The sequence below is a fragment of the Bacillus rossius genome (genome assembly GCF_032445375.1).
Source record: "Bacillus rossius redtenbacheri isolate Brsri chromosome 9 unlocalized genomic scaffold, Brsri_v3 Brsri_v3_scf9_1, whole genome shotgun sequence".
NCBI classification, from domain to species: Eukaryota; Metazoa; Arthropoda; class Insecta; order Phasmatodea; family Bacillidae; genus Bacillus; species Bacillus rossius.
In genome coordinates, this window is record NW_026962012.1 from 20,106,876 (window position 1) to 20,128,025 (window position 21,150).

Consider the following 21,150-nt stretch of genomic DNA (forward strand, 5'->3'; position numbering starts at 1 on the left):
TATAGTATAATATATATAGCTAAAGTAACATGTCATTATTGGATTTTACATGCGAGAAAAATGCATGAGAATCTTAGATGCGTCATCTTGCCCCACCTTACTCTAAATCAATTCCAAATGCATTGTGTTTTAGCTGCTGTCTCGATCTAGTCTCCATTCGTTCTAAAAGAATATTTTTCCGTCACTAATAAACAATTTTCTTTAGTTTTTTTTTAAAACAAAAGATAATAAAATTACCAACATTTCTGACGTGTTCATCTTTAAATTAATCGTTAATTAAAAATACTACTGCTATGCTAACTTTAACAATATTTAAAAATAAAATAAATATAGAGTAATACATAGACAAACGATAACGAAAGAAATTTACAGTCTGGGTTGTTCAAATAAACATAAGAAATGAAATATAAAGAAACTAAATAAATATAAAACAAAATTAAATATTTACTTTCTATAAAGTGTAAATATTGCCTTTATAGAATTGCCCCTTTCAAAAATGTTCATAATGGCAATTTCTTTATAAAGACATCATGACATTTCTCACAAATTTACTTGAAGTGTCCTTACACTTTCCGCTATCAAATGTTCGATTCTGTCGAAACCTAATCACTAGTTTGTTCGTGGCATTACATGTACACACACACTAAACAATAATATAAACATAACAAATTATAAACCTATACATTAATATTTACAACAAAACATATAATTATTAACAAGTGTATTGTAAACGTCTGTGACGTATTAACATATTTACAGGAAATTACGGGACAACGGGTGTGTAATATTCCCTGAGCTGGGTGATATTGTAGCAACCTATGACTTGATTAGTAACTCTATCCGAGATTTCATAACAATTGTTTCTAATTATTTTCGTGACAACATAAGGTCCTTCGAAAAGTAGAAATAATTTCTTTGTGACAAATCTCCAAAACTGACTGACAGGGTTTGTTCTTTTGAGAACAAGATCTCCACATTTAAAAATCATGTCTCTCGAGGTTTTCTGTTGTTTCTTACGAATCCTCGCCGCCGATGTTAGCTTGGCTTTAACCATTTTTTCTGTCTCCTTTCTTATTTCATCTAATTCCATCTGCTCTTCGTTGGAAATTTCTCTATTTAACTTCGGAAATATGGATTCGGTAATTATTAAAATATTTGCTTCCAGTCAGAGTTTCAAATGGTGTAATCGTAGTTGAACTATGTACGGTATGATTAAGGACACATTCAATGAATGGCAACTTATTTCTCCAACTCTGCTGGGCATCATGACAAAACATACGTAACATATTGCATAAAGTTCACATTTGTCGTTCTACTGGGTTATTTTGCGGATGTCAGATTGAAGACATGGTTGGGTTAATATTCAACCCTCTTAATCCTTCCTACCATACTCGGCTGACAAACTGGGTAGCATGGTCCGATATAATTGTTTCAATATGTCCTATTTCAGCTTCGAACAGTTTAACTTTATTGTAAACGATGTTACTTGTGGCGTTGACGACAGGATATAGTTTGGTAAATTTTGAAAATATATCTAACATTACAAAAATGTATTTAACACCAGCGGTGGATCTGGGTAGTGGTACCAATACATCCACCGATACCAGCTGTAAGGGCTTGTCAAGAATTATGTGTTGTGTTTCGCCAATCAAATTTTTATGCGAATGTTTGGCCTTTTGACACAAATCACAGGAGCGGGTAATTGAAGCTATCCTTTTAACTAAATTGGGACAATAAATCTGCCTGCTTAATGCCGACAGTAGTTTCTTTGATCCAGTTGTGCGCAGTTCGAGTGAATTCCTCAAATTATAGTGTTTATACCGCGTCGGGTATCACTGATTTTCAAATACTTTCAAACTTTGAATTTGTTCCGTTTTGGTAAAACAGCGTTAACTCTCTAGATAAACAATATTTCCTGTGTATTTTGTGTGTAGGTTCTAATTAACGCCTGATTGGTCCATTAGTAGTTTAATGTGCTCTCCTAATAGTAGATCTCGAAATTTCTGTAATGACCAGATGATTGCCAATGTTTCTTTTTCCGTGACGGTATAGTTTCTTTCTGCCGTATTCAGGGTTCTGCTTGCCATCGCAACTGTTCGTTCTATTACCTTCGTCATCAACCTGAGATAATTTGGAACCTAACGCATACGCGGAAGCATCCGTGTATAACAGAAATTCTCGGCCTAACATAGGATGGTGTATAACCTGCTCCTTCATAAATATTCGCTTTAGATTCTCGAAAGCTTCTTCCTCTTCATCACCCTATTTCCAGATTTTTTTTTCTTTTGCAAATCAAATAGAGGTACTGCTACCTTGGCTACCTGGTTACTATAGTTATGATAAAAACCAATAACTCCGAGAAAAGTTCTCAATTGCTTCACATTCTTTGGCGGTGGAAAGTTGGTAATATTATGTAATTTATCAGGGGCTGTCTTGATACCTGTGGGAGACAGTATGTGTCCTAGAAAAAGGACTTCTTGCCTGCAGAATAATGATTTCTTTAATTTTACAGTCATGTCGGCATCACACAACTTGGTTAACACTATACTAATATGTTCGACGTGCTCTTCGAAAGTAGACGATGTAATTAATATGTCATCGACATATGCTCTTGCAAATTCTTTACATTCTGGTCCTAAAGTTTTGTCCAAACATCTGGTAAACTCGGCCACCGCATTACATAAACCGAAAGGCATGACCTGGAAAATGTATTGATAGTTATTGAACAGGAATTATGTATATTTCTGCGAATCTTCTCTCAACGGAGTTTGCCAGTATCCAGCCGACAGATCTAAGGTGGTAAGGAACTTCACTCCGTGGTATAAACGTAAGATATCATTGGTCGACCGTGGACTCTCCCTATCACGAACGGTGATCTTGTTAATCTCTCTCGCGTCCAGGCATAAACGTACTGAACCATCCTTTTTCCTAACACATAGAATCGCGTTGGTATATGGACTAGGTGCTCTCTTGATTACATTACAGTCTAGCATAAGTTTCAAATATTCTTGTGCTTCGTTTAAATATCGGGCCGGTATTGGATACATTTTTTATGAAACGGTTCGCCTCGTTTTACCTCTATGCTAGCTTGATATATTTTATTTAAGCTGGGCTTATCGGAAAAAATGTCTCGATACAAGTATAACACTCCGAAAAGGGCTTCTTTATCATGATCGTTAATTATCGTGATTCCTTTAACATCGTCATTAAAGTCCTCTTCTGTAGCAATTAAATTATCCAGATTACTGGCGCATATAAATGCATATGGGTCTTCCCTACGAATAAGTGCTACACACTTGTCTGTAATTTGCCAATTTTCAGTAGTCGTTGGTTTTTCTATTTCATCCATGGCCGTAACCATCCATCTGCTGAAATCCAGTATTACTTTACATGCGGTAAGGAAATCTACTCCTAAAATAATAAGTTTGGCTAAACCTTTGACAATTAATACAGGTACATGTTTTTTTTATTTACCAAGCCTTCTATCTCTGTCTGTTTGTTTATAATGGGACTAGCCCTAGAAGTTACTCCTAAAATTTTTAAACTGGGTACAGGCATTATTAGTAATTTGACTCCCGTAGATTCTATCATATTGACGCAATCTTCACTGTGACAATATTTCCGCGCCACTGTCTAATCATATGGGTGTTTTAACGCCATTAACTGAAAGTGTGATTTCCGGACATAAAGCTGCTTTGCAATGTTCGGTGCTTTCACTTGGTTCGCTAAGAAGAAATCCTCTTTCATTTTCTTTGAATAATATAATATTGTGTGAACACGCTTCGTCGTTATACTTGGATTCCTAAATAATATTAGACGTAGTGTTAGCCCCTTTCATTTTATCATTAGGAATGATGTACGGAGCTGTTTTTCGTCATTACCGACAAAACCTTTTCTTTGGTTTGGTAACCATGTTTTCGATAAAGTTCCGTTATTCTGAGGTGACGAAAACGCCTACGTTTCTCCTTGCATTACTTCGGTTTCTCCATTTGCTTGTCTCGGCGGCCATTTTGTGTTATTACTCTCTTCCTTCGGTGGAATAGAATAAAGTGTGTTTTCTCCTTGTTTCGTATTATAGCTTACACTCGCAAACTCATTATCCCTTTGCAAAGGTACAAAAGTTTGAGCATCGACTCTATATGGATTATGTAATGTTCCCGCGGAACTTGTAAATTGATTACCTGCGCGTTCTGAGTGTAATCGTTTGGATGGAAAGCAAACTGTCCCTTCCTGACGCGGACTATCTTGTTGTTCTGGTTCTCGGCTATCTTGTCTCTTTTCGTTTTGATTTTCGTATCTTCGGTTCCAGTAATTGTTATAACGCCGATGACCCCGATAACTATTATTGTTCCAGTTATCTTTAGAGTATTCAACGTGTAACGAATTAACTTGCGGTGGTTTACGTCCGTGGTTCTGGTTGTCTTTCCTATTTCTCCAATTCTGATATAACGATGTCGACTGACTCGCGTTCTTACGTTCGCTAAATTCTTTTTGATTGTGGGAGCGATCTAGTTTTTCCAGTCGATCGTAGGTTAATAGTTGTTCTTTAAAATTAACTATTCCTTTATACTGACGTCCTGTTATTGCAACTGATATTTTAACGGTAACTGGGATAATATAATGGCAATGAATTCCTCATCTTCCATATTACAATCTAAATATCTGGTTCGTTCATAATTGTCACTGATATGGGATTCTAAATTTTGAAATTTCTTGTTTTCAAATTTCTCCGAGTGTAGTTGAATTCTGAGATTACTTTGAATCCTAGTATTCCAAAATTGTTGCAAAAATAAATTCTCGAAGCTACTAAAATTGGTGACGGTGTCTCGGAGTAATTCCCACCAAAAATACGCAGTGTTTTTTAAACAATGACTAACACATTTCAATCTCTCTTCGTCCGAAAGATTAAATACCTTACAATACTCTTAAAATTGTTTCAAAAATCTTTTAGGATTTTCTGTACTCTTTCCAGTATAAGTTGGCACATTATCTAACCATTTTCTGGCAGGGTGGTGCAATGTTAAAATAAGGTCAGTGGTCATTGGTAAAATATTTCTATTTGGGGTGTTTTGTACAAGATTAATATCCGTAGAACTAGCTACACTAACGGTTTCCTTGTTGCTAATACGTAGTTCATTCGTGTGCTGTCCCATTTCCTTTTCCACGTTACTTATCCTAAGTTCTACCCTATTTACTTTACCTTCCAGATTCTTTAGTAACTGATCTAGTTCTTTTCGGACTATTGCAACTGTATTTTCCTTACATTTATTTTGATGCTCGAGTAAAGTTTCATTAATGTTATCTTGTATGCGAGATATGGCATTTTCTACTGTCTCTAATCGTGTTCCCACTACAGAAAAGTTTTGTTCCATTTGCTGTTGTGTTTGTGTTACTTCTGCTCGAATTTGATCTGTTTCTGCTGCAATCTTATTCAAAACAGTATTTAAAATTTTGGCAATATTATCTAACCTATTACTCTGTTCTTTTTCCTTATGTTCGCATTCCTGTTCCTTACGCTCGCATTCCTGTTCCTTACGCTCGCGTTCCTGTTCCTTACGCTCGCGTTCCTGTTCCTTACGCTCGCGTTCCTGTTTCTCACGTTCCCGTTCCTGTTTCTCACGTTCCCGTTCCTGTTTCTCATGTTCCCGTTCCTGTTTCTCACGTTCCCGTTCCTGTTTCTCAAGTTCCCGTTCCTGTTTCTCACGTTCCCATTCCTGTTTTTCCTTACGTTCGCGTTCCTGTTCCTTACGCTCGCGTTCCTGTTTTTCCTTACGTTCGCGTTCCTGTTTTTCCTTACGTTCGCGTTCCTGTTCCTTACGCTCGCGTTCCTGTTTCTCCTTAATTTTCTCTTGCTGCAAGAATTTGAACAATTGCTCTATGGTAGCGGTTTGAGATTCCTTTACCGCGGATGCTATCTCTTCCTCCTGTCGCAGCTGATGATCTTTCGATGTATTCACATCGCTAGGAATTCCTGATCTAGTGCCCGCTTCCATTTCTTCGGTCACTAACCTCTCTTCGTCAGCTACGTCTGTACTAGAACTGCTACCAATATAATCCTTGTTTCTTCTGAGGAAGTACGATGTCCTATTTTCTTCTGCCGACATAGTGTTAACTGCAAGTTTACCGTTACTCGAGCTTCAACGTTGGGCGCCAAACTGTGGAGCCAGCTAGTGCCTAAAATGAAATTATCTAATTTATTTAGTAATTTCCTCAATTCTAGCCGAACTCTCCCAGTATCAAGAATTGTGTTACGATACTTGAGTGTAAAAGTCAAGGTACCTATGGTGTTTCGAAGGTACGTTAAATAATATCGTAACTTTAGACCTTGGAATAAAGTGTAATCAAAATCCAAATGTACTGTCCATATTCATGTGTAGTGCGTGTTATGATGGTGACAATACACTTTGACATATACAAAACAACACTTAACATGAATATTACCTTAAACTACCTTATTCTAAGCTACAGATGGAATTTGATATGACTATCAACTTCAAGCATCAAGCAATTCTATTAACACTTGAGTGAGTGTTTTCATTATCAAATGTTAAATATTTAAGTGTAGGCTAATTTAAAGTATTTCGTACAATTAAAGTCACATTAAAATGAAAGGTAAAATTAGTAAGTTATCAATTCTTAACTAAAATCAGTCCTGTAGAGCGTGGACCACTAGGTACGTTCAAGCAGTACTTGTCAGCAAAAGATAATAACACATTATTACACTACCAAATTCCATCTATACTGAGTTATACTATCATGATCGGGATCGCGATTCCGGGATTTGATTCTAAATCTAAAGATGAACAAGTTAAGAATGTTTTCTTTACAGAGGATATACATTATAATACTAAAGAGTCTAGATTGGTCAAAACAATGTTCATTGCGCTTAAACTGAAATTAGTTCAGGGACTTCTATACGGCGAGTCTTCGGTTGATGGGGTAAGGGACCAAACCTTGCTGCAGGATACCCACGAGACGTGAAGGCTATCGGAGACTCCTTGGTTCAACACGTCAAGGACTGCGGTAGTTGTGTAGCTCCTCTGTCCTCTAGCGTGCGGCAGGAATACGAGCCGTAACACCTCCGTCCTTCCGGATATGGGCCTGGGCTCGAACTGTGACTTCTCATTTCGACAGGATTATTCTTTCTTCGTATTACAAACGGTATTCAATCTTCGTAGTAGTCATAGAATATCAAATGAATTTGGCGGTCTCTTGAATACGGATTTACTACGATTTCTCTTCTTAGAAATAATTATTTAAAATCTTGACCTCTGAGTATAATGTTGCGTAGCTTAAAATCGTTATATGCTTCCAAACTCAGCTAATATTTGCAGTAGCGGTTATTTCCAATCCTCGAATAAATGTATTAAATTATAAATCATTCCCAAATGTTTTGCGTTTTGCTGCTGTCTCGATAAAGTCTCCTTTCGTTCTAAAAGAATATTTTTCCGTTACTAATAAACGATTTTCTTTATATTTTATTTAAATAAAAGATAATAAAATTACTAACATTTCTGACGTGTTCATCTTTAAATTAATCGTTAATTCAAAATACTACTGGTATGCTAACTTTGGCAATATTTAAAAATAAAATAAATATAGAGTAATACATAGACAAACGATAACGAAATAAATTTACAGCCTGGGTTGTCCAAATAAACATAAGAAATGAAATATAAAGAAACTAAATTAATATCAAAGGAAATTAAATATTTACTTTCTATAAAGCATAAATATTGCCTTCACTTACTATGGTGAAAGACAGCATATTTCAGGTCTTGCAGGGCAACAGTGTCTCGACGCACACAAAACGTTTTGCAACACTCACGCTCCTGTGCGCGTCGAGATGCCGAAAGCTGACAAGAACGGCAAGCCACCTGTCTTGGAATTTAAAAACTACCACCACATGACAAAGATGCCGATCGTCGTATACGCAGACTTTGAAGCCATGCTCGTGCCCATCCAATCATGCCAGCCGGACCCCCAGCAATCGAGCACACAGGCCTACCAGAAGCACCAAGCCTATAGTTATTGTATATATGTCAAGGTGGATAATGATGTGATCCCAGCCACACTCACTTCCTCGCTGCCGCAAGAGCCAATACTATACAGGAGTACCGATGCTGAAGAAAAATTCGTGGAGACCATAGTTAATATTGGAAATCAGGTGAAGGAAATATACGAGACGAGCCTGCCCATGATGCCCATGACAGCTTTGGCATATGTAAGTTTCTTTGCAGCCCATCAGTGCTGCTACTGTAAAAAGTCATTCATGCCTTACAACAACAAAGTAAAGGACTACGACCATTTTAGTGGAAAATACCTTGGTGCTGCCTGCAATAGCTGCAATCTTCTGCGCAGGCGGCCTAAGAAGCTTGTTGTGTACTTCCACAACCTGAGCTACGATGAAAAGTTCATCATCAAGAAACTGGGCTACGACAACAAAGATATATAGTTATTGTTCCCCACACGCAGGAAAAGCTGATTACATTCTCTAAGAATCTGGGCGACAAATTTTCAGTACAGTTTATTGATACATTCAGGTTCATGGCACAAAGTTTGGCATCCCTCGCGTCGTACCTTTCAGCCGACAAATTCATAGAAACATCTAAATTCTTCACACAAAATGAATGGAATCTAGTAACAAGAAAATGTGTGTTCCCATACGACTACATTACCTGCTGGGAGAAATTGGACGAGCCACAACTGCCTGCAAAAGAAGAATTTTACAATATATTAAATGACAGCCATGTCAGTGAAACATAATACAGGCATACGCATGCTGTGTGGAGCAAGTTCGGCTGCATGACCCTGGGTGACTACAGTGACATACCTCAAGATGGACGTGCTTCTGCTGACGGATGTTTTTGAGAACTTTCGACAGCTTTGCCTCAAGACCTACGTCATCGACTGCAGCCACTACGTCAGCGCGCCAGGGTTCACGTTCGATGCAATGCTGAAGCATACAAAGGTAAAGCTGGAGTTGATGACTGAGTACGATATGCACATGTTCATTGAAGCTGGGATCAGGGGCGGGGTTGCTCAAGTGGTCAAGCACCACTGTAAGGTCAACAACGTCTGCCTTCCCCGCACCTATGATCCCAGCCAGTCATCAACCCACGTCATGTACCTGGACGCCAACAACCTCTATGGATGGGCCATGTCTCTGCCTCTTCCCGCCAGCGGCTTCAGGTGGGCGGGCACGGACATTGACGTCATGACCATGCCGGACGAGGGGCGGATGGGGTACATCCTACAAGTGGATGTTGAGTACCCATCCGCCCTGCATGACAAGCACAAGGACCTGCCGTTCCTGCCCGTCAACAAGTGCCCGCCCGGCTCGCGTCTGGCCAAATTGATGACGATGCTCGAGAAGAAAAGTAATTATTTAGTTCTCTACAGAAACCTGAAGCAGGCTCTCCAGCACGGACTGCGAATTACAAAAATACATAGAGTCCTAGAATTTGAGCAGCGTGCGTGGATGAAGCCCTTCATTATGAAAAATACAATTATGAAGCAGAATGCTACAAATGATTTTGAAAAAGAATTTTTCAAGCTGGCAAACAATGCATGTTTTGGTAAGCTTTTAGAACAAGAGGAAGAGGCAGCGAATGGAACGCGTATGCAGCGAGAAGAGGCTGAGGAAAGTTGTGGCAAAGCCAGTGTTCCAGGACAGGACAGTACTTGATGAAAACTTGGCTCTTATCAAACTCCAGCATGAAAGCATCCTCTTTGACCGCCCTATATATGCGGGTTTAGCCATCCTGGTGTTGTCCAAAACTCTAATGTACAATTTCCATTATGACATCATGAAGGAGAAATATAAGGACAACATCACGCTGGCATACATGGACACGGACAGTTTCATCTATGAAATCAAGACGCACGACTTTTACCAGGATCTGGCCGACGACTCTGCGCTCATGAGCGTGTTTGACACGAGCGCGTATCCCATTGGTCACCCCTGCTACTCGCCCACCAATAAAAAGGTGGTGGGCAAATTCAAAGATGAGTGCAATGGGGTGGCGATGGAGGAGATTGTCGGCCTCAGAGCAAAATTATATACGTATAAATATGGTGATAATATATCCAAGAGAGCTAAAGGAATTCAGAAATTTGTGGTGAAGACAAAATTACGTTTGAAGATTTTCTTGATGTCCTGGAGCACCACACAACAAAGCGTGCACAAGTCCGGTCCATAAGGTCGCACCAAATGATATTGTACACGGAATCTATGAATAAATTAGCACTTAGTTAGCACGACGATAATTGCATAATGTGCGATGATGGAATACATACATTACCATGTGAATACAATGAATATAATTAATTATTATTATACCACAATATATATACATAACAAATAATGACTGGAAATTAATCTTATAACATGAAATTTTGAAACTGGTGTCTGTGCCCGTACGTTTCGTGTAGGATTCTCTTATGGGGTGAAGCACAGTGGGGACTTTAGGCGGTAGCCGAGAAGGCCCGTCAGGAATACCTACAGAAATGTTACGAGTATGGTGCTGGTGATGCCACATGGTAGACACCCATGTCTCTGTTGATTTGGTGTACATTGACTTCGTCGATGGGTTATGCATCGATGGATTTTTCGTTGTTTGATCTTTGCGTCGTTGTTCGAGCTATCATGCTTTTCTTCGTTGTGTTTTTTAATCATGCATCCTCGTTGTTTGTGGTGCTACGTTTTCTTGGTTGGATGGATGGTGGTTGGTTGGTTTTTATGCATGTATGTTGATTTGCGGTGCTGCATTTTCTTGGTTGGTTGGATGGTGGTTGGTTGGTTTATGTTTTTTTGTGGTGCTGCATTTTCTTGGATGGTTGGATGGCTGGTGGTTGGTTGATTGGTTTTCTGCACCTACATTGTTTTTTGCGGTGCTGTGTTTTTTCTTGGTTGGTTTTTATGCACCTATGTTGTTTTTTGTGGTGCTGCATTTTCTTGGTTGGTTGGATGGTGGTTGGTTGGTTTTTTATGCACCTATGTTGTTTTTTGTGGTGCTGCATTTTCTTGGTTGGATGGTTGTGGTTGGATTTTTCTGCACCTACGTTGTTTTTTGTGGTGCTGTGTTTTTTCTTGGTTGGTTTTTATGCACCTACATTGTTTTTTGTCTGCTGCATTTTCTTGGATGGTTTGATGGTTGGTTGTTTTTTTTCTGCACCTACTATGTTTTTTGTGGTGCTGCATTTTCTTGGTTGGTTGGATGGTGGTTGGTTGGTTTTTTATGCACCTACGTTGTTTTTTGTGGTGCTGCATTTTCTTGGTTGGATGGTTGGTGGTTGGTTTTTTCTGCACCTACGTTGTTTTTTGTGGTGCTCCGTTTTCTTGGTTGGATGGTTTGTTGTTGGTTGGTTGGTTTTTACTGCACCTACAATGTTTTTTTGTGGTACTGCATTTTCTGGGTTGGATGGCTGGTGTTTGGTTGGTTGGATTTTATGCACCCTCTTTTTTTTTGTGGTGCTGCATTTTCTTGGTTGGTGGTTGGTGGTTGGTTAGTTGGTTGGTTTTTTATGCACCTATGTTGTTTTGTGGTGCTGCATTTTCTTGGTTGGATGGTTGGTGATTGGTTTTCTGCACCTACGTTGTTTTTAGTGCAGGCATTTTTTACGCTGATTTACACTGATGCGTTTTACAACGATGCGATTTTTTTACATCGATGGATTTTTATTACATCGATGGGCTTTGACAATGGTGGAGTTCTTACGTCGATGGGCTCTTACATCGGTGGAGTTGTTGCTTCGATGGGCTCTTACATCGGTGTGGTTATTATGTATATGGACTTTTACATCGATGGGTTTTTCCAAGTCGCTGTTACACAAGATTTCGGCGTTGATACATCGTTGTGACTGGGCAATTTCAGCATTGGTATGTGACAATGTGTCATGTTAATTTAAGCACGTGCTTTGTGTCAATGTATCGTATGGTAGTTGTTTCTCGTAGGCTTGCATCGTTGTAATGGGCCACAGCTAAATAAAAGACATTCATAAGTACTTTGTTTACATATGTGGAGTATACTGCATATGAAGGCAAGGGCTTGTGTGTGACTAGTCTGTTTAGCGGTGTCGGTCCCAGCCCCTTCCAACCTCAGAGAGCTGTGATGCAAGCTTTTTGTTTAAGCGACTAACATGCTGTTTAAGTATTTAGCAGGTGAGCAGTTGCTGAGATGGAGGGATACGGTGTGAGGAGGAGGAGAGAGCCGGTGTGAGGAGGAGGAGAGAGCCGGTGAGATGGAGATGGAGAGAGCCGGTGAGATGGAGATGGAGAGAGCCGGTGAGATGGAGATGGAGAGACGGCTGGGACGAGCGTGGCCTGCTGAGAGAGGGGAAGAGAGAGACCTGCGAATCTACACTCTCGCACATGAAAAAAAAATTAAATGTATATATTAACGAATATATATATATGTGTAAAATTTTTGAACTTTGAGTTTTATTTCTATAGTACTAATATCTTTGCTTTTTTATTTGCTGATTTATTTTTCTTGATGAGAAATAAAATATATTTTTTATAATGTATTGTTACGATTTCCCTGCGGGTTCGTAAAGGATAGCCCAATTAATAGATTTTATTTCACACACAGTTTTATTTATTACCACTACTTGTCACTTACAATTAATCTTCTAAGATGGCAAATAATTAACTACACTTAAAGAAATGTCTATTCCCCAGTCACTCGTTCCACACACCTCGCTGGGCCGCACCTCTGATGCAACTCTCGCCACAGCACCCCTCGTGGGTCTCCGCCGCGGAACTCCGTCGCCACACTCCGCCGCCGCCGAGACTCACTTCCTCTTCACCGAGATCCCACTCAATTCCTCGCTCGCAACTTCGTTCGGGACTCCGCCGCGCCCGCGACTCTATCGCCCAGAAACTCCGCCGCGGGAAAACTCCCGACTCCACAACTCACTCACTCCCTGCCCTGGAACCTTCGTCCAAGGAATTCGCCACTCTGCCGCACCCGCGGCACTATCGCCCGGATCTCCGCCGCGGGAGAACTCACTCAGTCTCCGACTCAGACTGACTCGAAGGTCGGCCCAACCTCATTATATAGCCCTTGGGTTCCCGTCCAGAACAATCGGGAATGTCTCCAAGATATCGCGCGACCTTCGCCGTCGAAATGTCCAGAAACGTGTCGTGAATTCTGTCGAAGGACGCGGCGACTGCTCAAAGAACACCGATGAACGCAACAAGCATCGTGTTCCCACAAAACGCGCCGATAAACATGTCTGAGTCCTTTAATGCCGCATTGCGGCCTCTTTTAAGTAACTCAATCTGAGGCAGGTGCGCGCTGCGAAGGTCAGGATGTCGCGAGATAGTATGACACGAGATACCAGGGAGAGGATGCGGGTGGAAGGGGGCGCAGACAGGCCGAACGAGAGCGGCGACGCCAAGCACTGCAGCCAAGCGCGATCGTAACAGTATGCTTGAAATACATTGCTGAAAAAATTAAAATGATTATTATATTTTAATTTTTTTTCTGCGTACATATTATTTGTTGAATAGTGGAATTAAGAGACTTTACATCACACAAAAAAAACTGTAATGTAATAAAGGTGAAAAAAAGAAACTAATACAATGGCATACATTTTTTATTTACAAATAAAATTCATCATTCTACACACATATAACATTTACAGAGGAATATTTTCAAATATAAGAAATCATATTAATCTTCACTGTAGTAATAAGGATGTTCATAGAGCCATAGCTTCAGTAACTGACTATTACAATGTGCACAGTGGAAACCATTATAAAATTTATCACACTTTTAATTTGGTTTTCGTACATCTTTAACAGTATGTTGAAGCCAGGACAATTGCCTTGTTTACGTAGATCAATTACTTTGGCACTACACAAATCACTCACAATACGTTTCTGTTCATTACCAAGGACATAAACAACGTCGTCTTCTCGGTCGACGAGGTTCGACAGCACAGATGTAAGTTGGTCATAGTCCACATCACCATCATTCCACGCTAATGAATGCACTTCGTAGGTTAGACGACGGTTCTCACGTTGAGAGGATCTGTCCAATTCCGACCAGTCACAAGGAGGTTTAAAAATGTATTCATAAGTACTAGTTTCTTCACCACCAATGACGGACATCACTGACAGATGCTTAAAGACGTAACCCTTTTGTGATGAAAGGCATTGCACATTGCACAGAAACAATGCCATATCTTGTACTCACGATGTACGGATGAAGAGACTCTGCAAATGCTTGAGTGGCACCTAGATTATGTCTGCGGCAACACGGTGCTCAAGATCTAGGCTGCTGCTGCCGCCTGCACGCATCTCGCCGCTTCTTGCAGCGTGACTTCATGTGCAGTGTGTTGGGGACGCTGGAGCTTCCTCTGTCGCACTCGGTGCATGGTAGACAGTCTTGAATGTCTACATCTAGCTGCAGGTACACCGGTAGGAACTTGTACACGTATCTTATCTCATGAGGGGCGTAGACCAGGAGAAACTCTGTAGGTAAGTACGTCAACTCCGTCTCCTTATCTAGTGCCGCAAGCGTGCGCACTTTACCATATGCTAAGATGACCGACAAGATCTTTGCTCCGCTCACACAACACGTAAACATCGTCTTTTCTTCAGGCTGGGAGCTACTGCAAAACTGAAGGCTTCCCTGGCTGGCGATCGGTAATTATACGATAAAAATTATTTAGGGAGAGGGGAGGGGGAAGCATAATGTGCGAGATATAATAATTTTTTTAGGGGGCGGTGGTGAGAAGAAGGGGGGGGGGAGAAATAATTTATGGTGAGTGATGAAGAGGAGGGGGGAATAGTATTTCGCTAGAGAAATAATTTTTTTGGTGGTAAGGGGGGAATTGGGGGGGGGGGGGGGTTGTAAGTTCATATAATATATGCATGGTAAAAAGTGGTGGGGAGTCAGTCTGCCAGCAGCCACCATGGGGGAGGAATCTGTCGCCATTATTTTTTTGCACTCGTCGGGTTCGAACCGAGGACTTTTTATTGTAAGTCTTTTATACAAAACATTTATTAAAATTTTATTAGAATTTTATTTAATAATGATTTTATTATTTTTATAATAATGTCCAAATTTTTTGTTAATAAATAAAAAAGTTAAAGATTTTGGGCTTAACAAAAAGTGCAACGGCAAATTTAAAAATGGCGGAATATTCCAGAATCCAAAATGGCGGAAAACAAAATGGCTGCGATGATGTCAAAAATTGGTGCCCAAATACATAATGGCCGCCAAGGTCTAGGTCAATGAATGGTCAAGGTAAAGGCCATTCAAGATGGCTGCCGTGATGTCATAATCCAAGATTGCGGTCGGCTCCAGCTCCACTGTCTGGTGCCTGTTTCCGGAGCACCCAATACATACTACTTATATGTACCAGGTTTGAAATGTAAATGTTGTGCCGTCAACTAACATTTGTTGGCAGAGTTTTAAATTATAATGTTGAACCATAATTGTACCAGTTAATTTATGCATGGTGTTGTGCCTGTTTGGTTAAATGGGAACAGGAGGCTATATGTAACGAAAGATGCAGCGCTTGCACAGGGTGCTTAAGATTGTACATGATGGCAGATGGGAAAAATCTGGTGCGCTTCCACGCGGCGTGGAAACGGCATGATGCATCTGGTCACAGTAGTCAGACAGACTGTTTAAAGTTTACATTGTAAGGGTTTCATGGGGTACATAGAGCAAAGAAAATTAAAGATGAGCCACTTGATGCTCATCAAAAACATGAATTTAAAAAAATTTAAAACTGTTCTGAGGAACATCCAAATTAGCGGCACACTGGGGTTATATTCCCAATCACTTCTCCGAATAAACACATAAATACCTCTCCACAACAGCAGCTGTATACAAACTATGAAAATGTCAAAAATTGTTAAATTCAATGAATTACTATATTGCCTTATGGGCCCTGCACTTCAAAAGATATTTGCAAATATTAAAAGAAATTCTGACAACATTAATTTATTTAGCTAAATAAAAAAATAATATTTCTACTGAACTAAAAAAAAATCTCCCAATTACCAGCTGAACTCCAAACTGCCTAAAGGTAGGGATATTCATTTACGTTTCTTTTGACCCACTAGATGATCTCCGATAATTTCTCAATATAATATTTTTACCTTCATCAGTAGCAATAAGTATAAACATTCTTTAACACCTCCCATAACCTCACCTTCACTGTTGAATGCATAGGAACCTGAAAAATCGCTATTGCAATGAACTCTAAAAATAATGTGAATTATGATGTTTTGAAGATTAAACATGATTTGTTTATGTTTTTATGTCTTTTTCAAGAATTTATACACAAATAAATTGTCATATTTCATACTGTTCTTGATATTTGTACACACCAAGAACCACCACTGTGCCATTACATGCCAGACCGAGGGTTGAAACAACTTGGTTGAAAAACTACATGCTCTGTGTCTAAAATATGCAACTTATGCAAGTTTTAACCACTGTTATAGCTTGGCTTCTGGGTTGTAGCCGCGTCCTTGGCGAATAATTCACCAAGGAATTGGTGAAGCCTGCGAACAATTTTTAACCACTGTTATTTCTTTATTGCCTCAGAAATGTCGGCAGAAAGCTGGATGAGCTTAGTTAGAAAGCATACAGGATCTGCATCTACACTGTGTTGGTTAAGCATTTTCTTACTGCTGATGTTTATCTTTAACTTCGCTTAAATGTAAGTTGAGTTCTCAACAAGCTTAGTTAAAAAATTCTGTCGAAAAAGCGTTGCTTAAACGTGTTTTGTGTGCAGATCTTTATCTTTAATGTCTCTTGTTTGTCCGAGAGGTCTGTACGAGCTTAGTTGAAAAACTACAGAGGTCAATCGGACTTTGGCCACATCCATAGTGCACACCCCTGCAACTGTGCCAGTGCTACTGAGGTGGGTGGGCAGTCGTGTAGTGCTGGTGTAGTCACAACTAGAGCACGTGTGTGGCAGGGACCTGGACTTGCGAGTCTCCTCCAAGCCAGAGCAGAAGGAGCTGTACGTGGTGCATGGCATGTATGGCGCTGTGCTGGAGGAGGTGGGCAGTCGTGTAGTGCTGGTGTAGTCACAACTAGAGCACGTGTGTGGCAGGTACCTGGACTTGCGAGTCTCCTCCAAGCCAGAGCAGAAGGAGCTGTACGTGGTGCACGGCATGTATGGCGCGCCGGTGAGCGGTGTGCTGGAGGAGGTGAACAGTTTCCTGCTGCAGCGGCCGAACGAGGCTGTGATTCTTGACCTGCAGCACTTCTACCAAATGACGCCGGAGCACCACTCGGCGCTGCTGGCGCTGGTGGTGCGCACCTTCGGGCCTCGCCTCTGCCCTGTGGTGCGCTCCCTGGAGGAGGTGACACTGAGCTGGCTGCGCGCCCGAGGCTTTCAGGTAGGCTGTTGCTCCCTTGTTCTCGGTCACACCATATCTCCAGGTGTTCGGTATAAGCGGGAAGGGCAAATTAAAGAAAAATAAAGGAATTTGAGAAATGTCTTTAAACGAAGAGAATTTGCAGAGAAATACATGTTAGTTGAGGGAATATGAAAGGTATGTGTATAAAAAGACTCGTCCTGTCTTGTTAATGGTTGAACTGTGCCCTGCATATTGTTTTTCTAATTTCTTGTATCTTTTAATTTATCGCCGCACTAGCCATTATTTCGGAGTTTTATTGAGCTTAAATGAGGCTAATTTCAATTGTGTTCTTTCTGGTTATCTGTTTTGTCTTTAAATTAATTTAAATCCTGCCTAATCCTTTCCTTATTCTCGTTACATGCTTTACCAACTTCGTGGACATCATGTCTCGCCTGCTGCAATTGCGTGAAGGTCTTTAGTTCGTGTTGTTACACTCCCTGGGGACATTTTGGGAGACTGTGGATCTTTATGTTTCAAATGCATAAATAACAAGTGCTGTTTCATCTATATCTGTCCCTCTATTTATTTTTCTTTTATAGATAATGGAACATGAGTAAACAAAACATCTTAATAACAATACCTGGGTTGGATAAAGAAGTTGATTACTTCAAATATATAGTTGGACTAATATATGCATACTATAAAATTTGCTATATGGGCCGGCCCTAATCAAAATATTATATGAGATGTTCTCTTCGCCATAGTAAATAAAATAAACAATCCCATAATTTTAATTCTTAGCACTTAGCATAGTTAAAGTCCTGTAGTTATATAATTTTCGATATCTCAGGGTCGTCGAAGTAATAGCCTAACTGTCCGATGAAAATGTATTATATTATGTACATATGGGCTACCAGGGTGCCGTAGCAGTCCTTGGTCACCGAGGACGAGGAAGAGCTAGTGGTCGCCATGTCGGCTCCAGGCTCTTGGACCCTGTCTGTGAACAAGCCAAATCCAAAAAAAAATTAGACCTGCTTCACAGACAGTCATTAAATGGGCGAAAGTGCTCACAAAAATGGTGATGGTCAGGGAAGAGAGAGGTTGTTGAAACTAACCAAAACAGGGTGTTGCTCCTAGCGCTCAGGAAGTGGACCCGCCGGGAGGTGAGCGAAAACAGTATCGAAACAAGCACGGTTGATGGGGAAGCACTCATAATTCAGAATTATTGAAATTTATCCAAAAAATAAAAATATCTACATTGAACACACAGACTGACTAACTACTATCTAACTTAGGGAAACATCCCTTGACGAGACGACTGCATTCTCCTATGACGACAGAAGTGGAATCTTGCTGGGGGCTGGCAGAGAAGCGAAGTAGTCAGCCCTACATCACACCAAGAAGTCCCTCATAGAGCGAGGTGACGCTTAAGGGCTCGGTTCACTCCCATGCTAGCCGAATGGCGGGATAGGGATTTACAGGTTAAACTTAAATGCACGTGATTATGTAAGTTATTGTAATAGAAAACTAAAACAAACGCCAAATTGTAGATATTATAAGCATACAGGTTTCTACAAAAACAATTTCAATTTAATTTAAATTTTTAAGTTTGATATTGTAAAATTAAGTTTTAATTTTGTCACAATTATCAGTCAGTATTTTCTACCCCCATAATCATCTCGTAACAACGTTGGTCATATCTCAATCTCATGAAAAGTCCTTGGCTTTGGCAATGTATCTGGTTAAATATACAAGCAACACCAAATTTTTTAAATGTATATTGTGGAAGTGCCTGATGTATAGGCTGCAATGCACGCTGGTAATATGACGTGCTCCGCCGGCGGCGGACAAGAGATAAGGGCCGCGTGGAATGAGAGAAGGAACGGCCTAGTTGCCACTTCGCCTATCTCCCCCTCATCCACCCCTTACCTTCAGCTGTCACGAGACAGTAAACCCGCACTTCAAGTGATTTGGTTCCTCGGTTCAATTCTCCAGTTGCTACGCTACAGCCATGGGAAGAAATTGGCGTAAGTGTTCCAAGATCTCGCGACCTTTATCTCACAGTAGAAAGTCCATGAAAAATCGAATGAAGCTTCTTCTAGCATCTAAACGTTAAAGTAAATGGTATATATTTATATGATGCAACAATTATTTTAAGAAAATTTAATTGTAACATTTTTACAGCTGGTAAAGTAATATGAGGCGATGTTGTAATCAGTATAACAAAAGCGTAACGCTTACAGGGTAACTAACTATCAGCAGTGTCGTATTCGAAGGAGGATAGGGGAACGGGGCTCAGGAGTGAGGTGCTCAATGAAATTTTTGCATTATAGCACTCTCGCTTAATTGAATACTTGCGCATTTGACTACTTGCTCACTTGCATACTTGCACACAATCCACACATTTGTAGACATTATTATTCCCCTATCACTTACATATATTGATACATCACTTCTAACGCGCTTAGCGGCCACTCGTCCATATGATTTTTATGGGTTTTACGGCTAGAGTATGCTTTTGAAATCAACACAGTCAGTACAGTATATAATTATGTAGTGAACAACCGGCTTAGAGCTAAATGTTTCCAGCGGGAAATGAATATATATTTCATTCGTAAAATGTTTTTATTGGCCTTATAGGTTGTGTATGGTACATGCAGCCTTACAAGAAAAACAATACACATTTTAAAGTTTTATTATTTTGCCTGCCTATAAATTCAGCAGGCCTTTTTAAAAGATTGCAAGCAATACAGTTTAAATGTGCAACATGAAATGACTACTCTATGCGATATTCCCCAGTATTATTTCAGGTGACCGTAGCTGAAGTCGCTATGTACTTTTGGAAGGAATTTGGATCAGAATTTCGGGTATGCCATGAATTTAGTTAAAATTGTATAAATTTCTTTATATAATTTATTTGTCCTCCACCCCGGAAGGCAGACGTAAAGAGCGAGCGTTGAAAAGAAACAATTTCACAAGAAACTATCTAAGCTTAATTACTGCATAAAAATGCGATGAAACTATTGAAACTATCAAAAAACCTATGGACGTCTTAATCTGAAACAGAGATTTTGAAACAAATTTTAGGCATTAGTAATAAAGATTCCGCCGGCTTTCGCGGCCATTGTCTTGCATTTATTGGCCAATAAATTTAGGCCTTAGTGTTCTTAAGATTAGGTAGTTGATACGCCGAGCCCTAACAAACCCGCCGGCACACGGAAACCTGTAAAATAAAATAAGGTATAAAAATTTTTAAAACTAGTCAGTGCTGAAATTAATAGAGTTGAAATATTGGATGTTTTAAAATGAATATTACTAAGTAGGATATTAATACATTGTTATCAGTTAAACAATTTCTTACTTACAAGAGAATGTAATACTATCATCATGCCAATGACTACAATTATAATACGCACAATGTTATTATGTTGCTCTTTTTATAACATGGTTGTATTTGATTCGAACAGCAGGAAAAAATTATTTTTCTTTACAAACTATATTTACGAAATTGTAGTAATTCGACAGGCTCTTGAAAATAATTTTGATATGGTAGCCATTTATTAGGCCTATGTTAAACAAAGTTAATTGTAAGTTAATTTAGATGGTTCATGAGGCTGGAATATAGTTATGTTTGTGTGTGTGTATATATATATATATATATATATATATATATATATATATATATATATATATATATATATATATAAATTACATTTATGTTTATGTATTGAAGTGGTCACTTAGTAACTGCAATTACGTTTATTTTCTCCCATAATCTTCAGTATAATTTGCGCCAAACTTCTTAGCGGGTG

General features: G+C 39.6%; 1 protein-coding gene across 2 annotated transcripts in view; it reads left to right on the top strand.

The window, feature by feature from the left end:
* Positions 1-21,150, top strand: part of LOC134542714 (PI-PLC X domain-containing protein 2) — a 110,988-nt gene that overhangs the window by 55,663 nt on the left and 34,175 nt on the right. For both annotated transcript variants that reach the window (XM_063387187.1, XM_063387188.1), the window contains exon 5: positions 17,089-17,377. In XM_063387187.1, the coding sequence (XP_063243257.1) occupies positions 17,089-17,377 (289 nt within the window). The remainder of the gene's footprint in view (positions 1-17,088; positions 17,378-21,150) is intronic.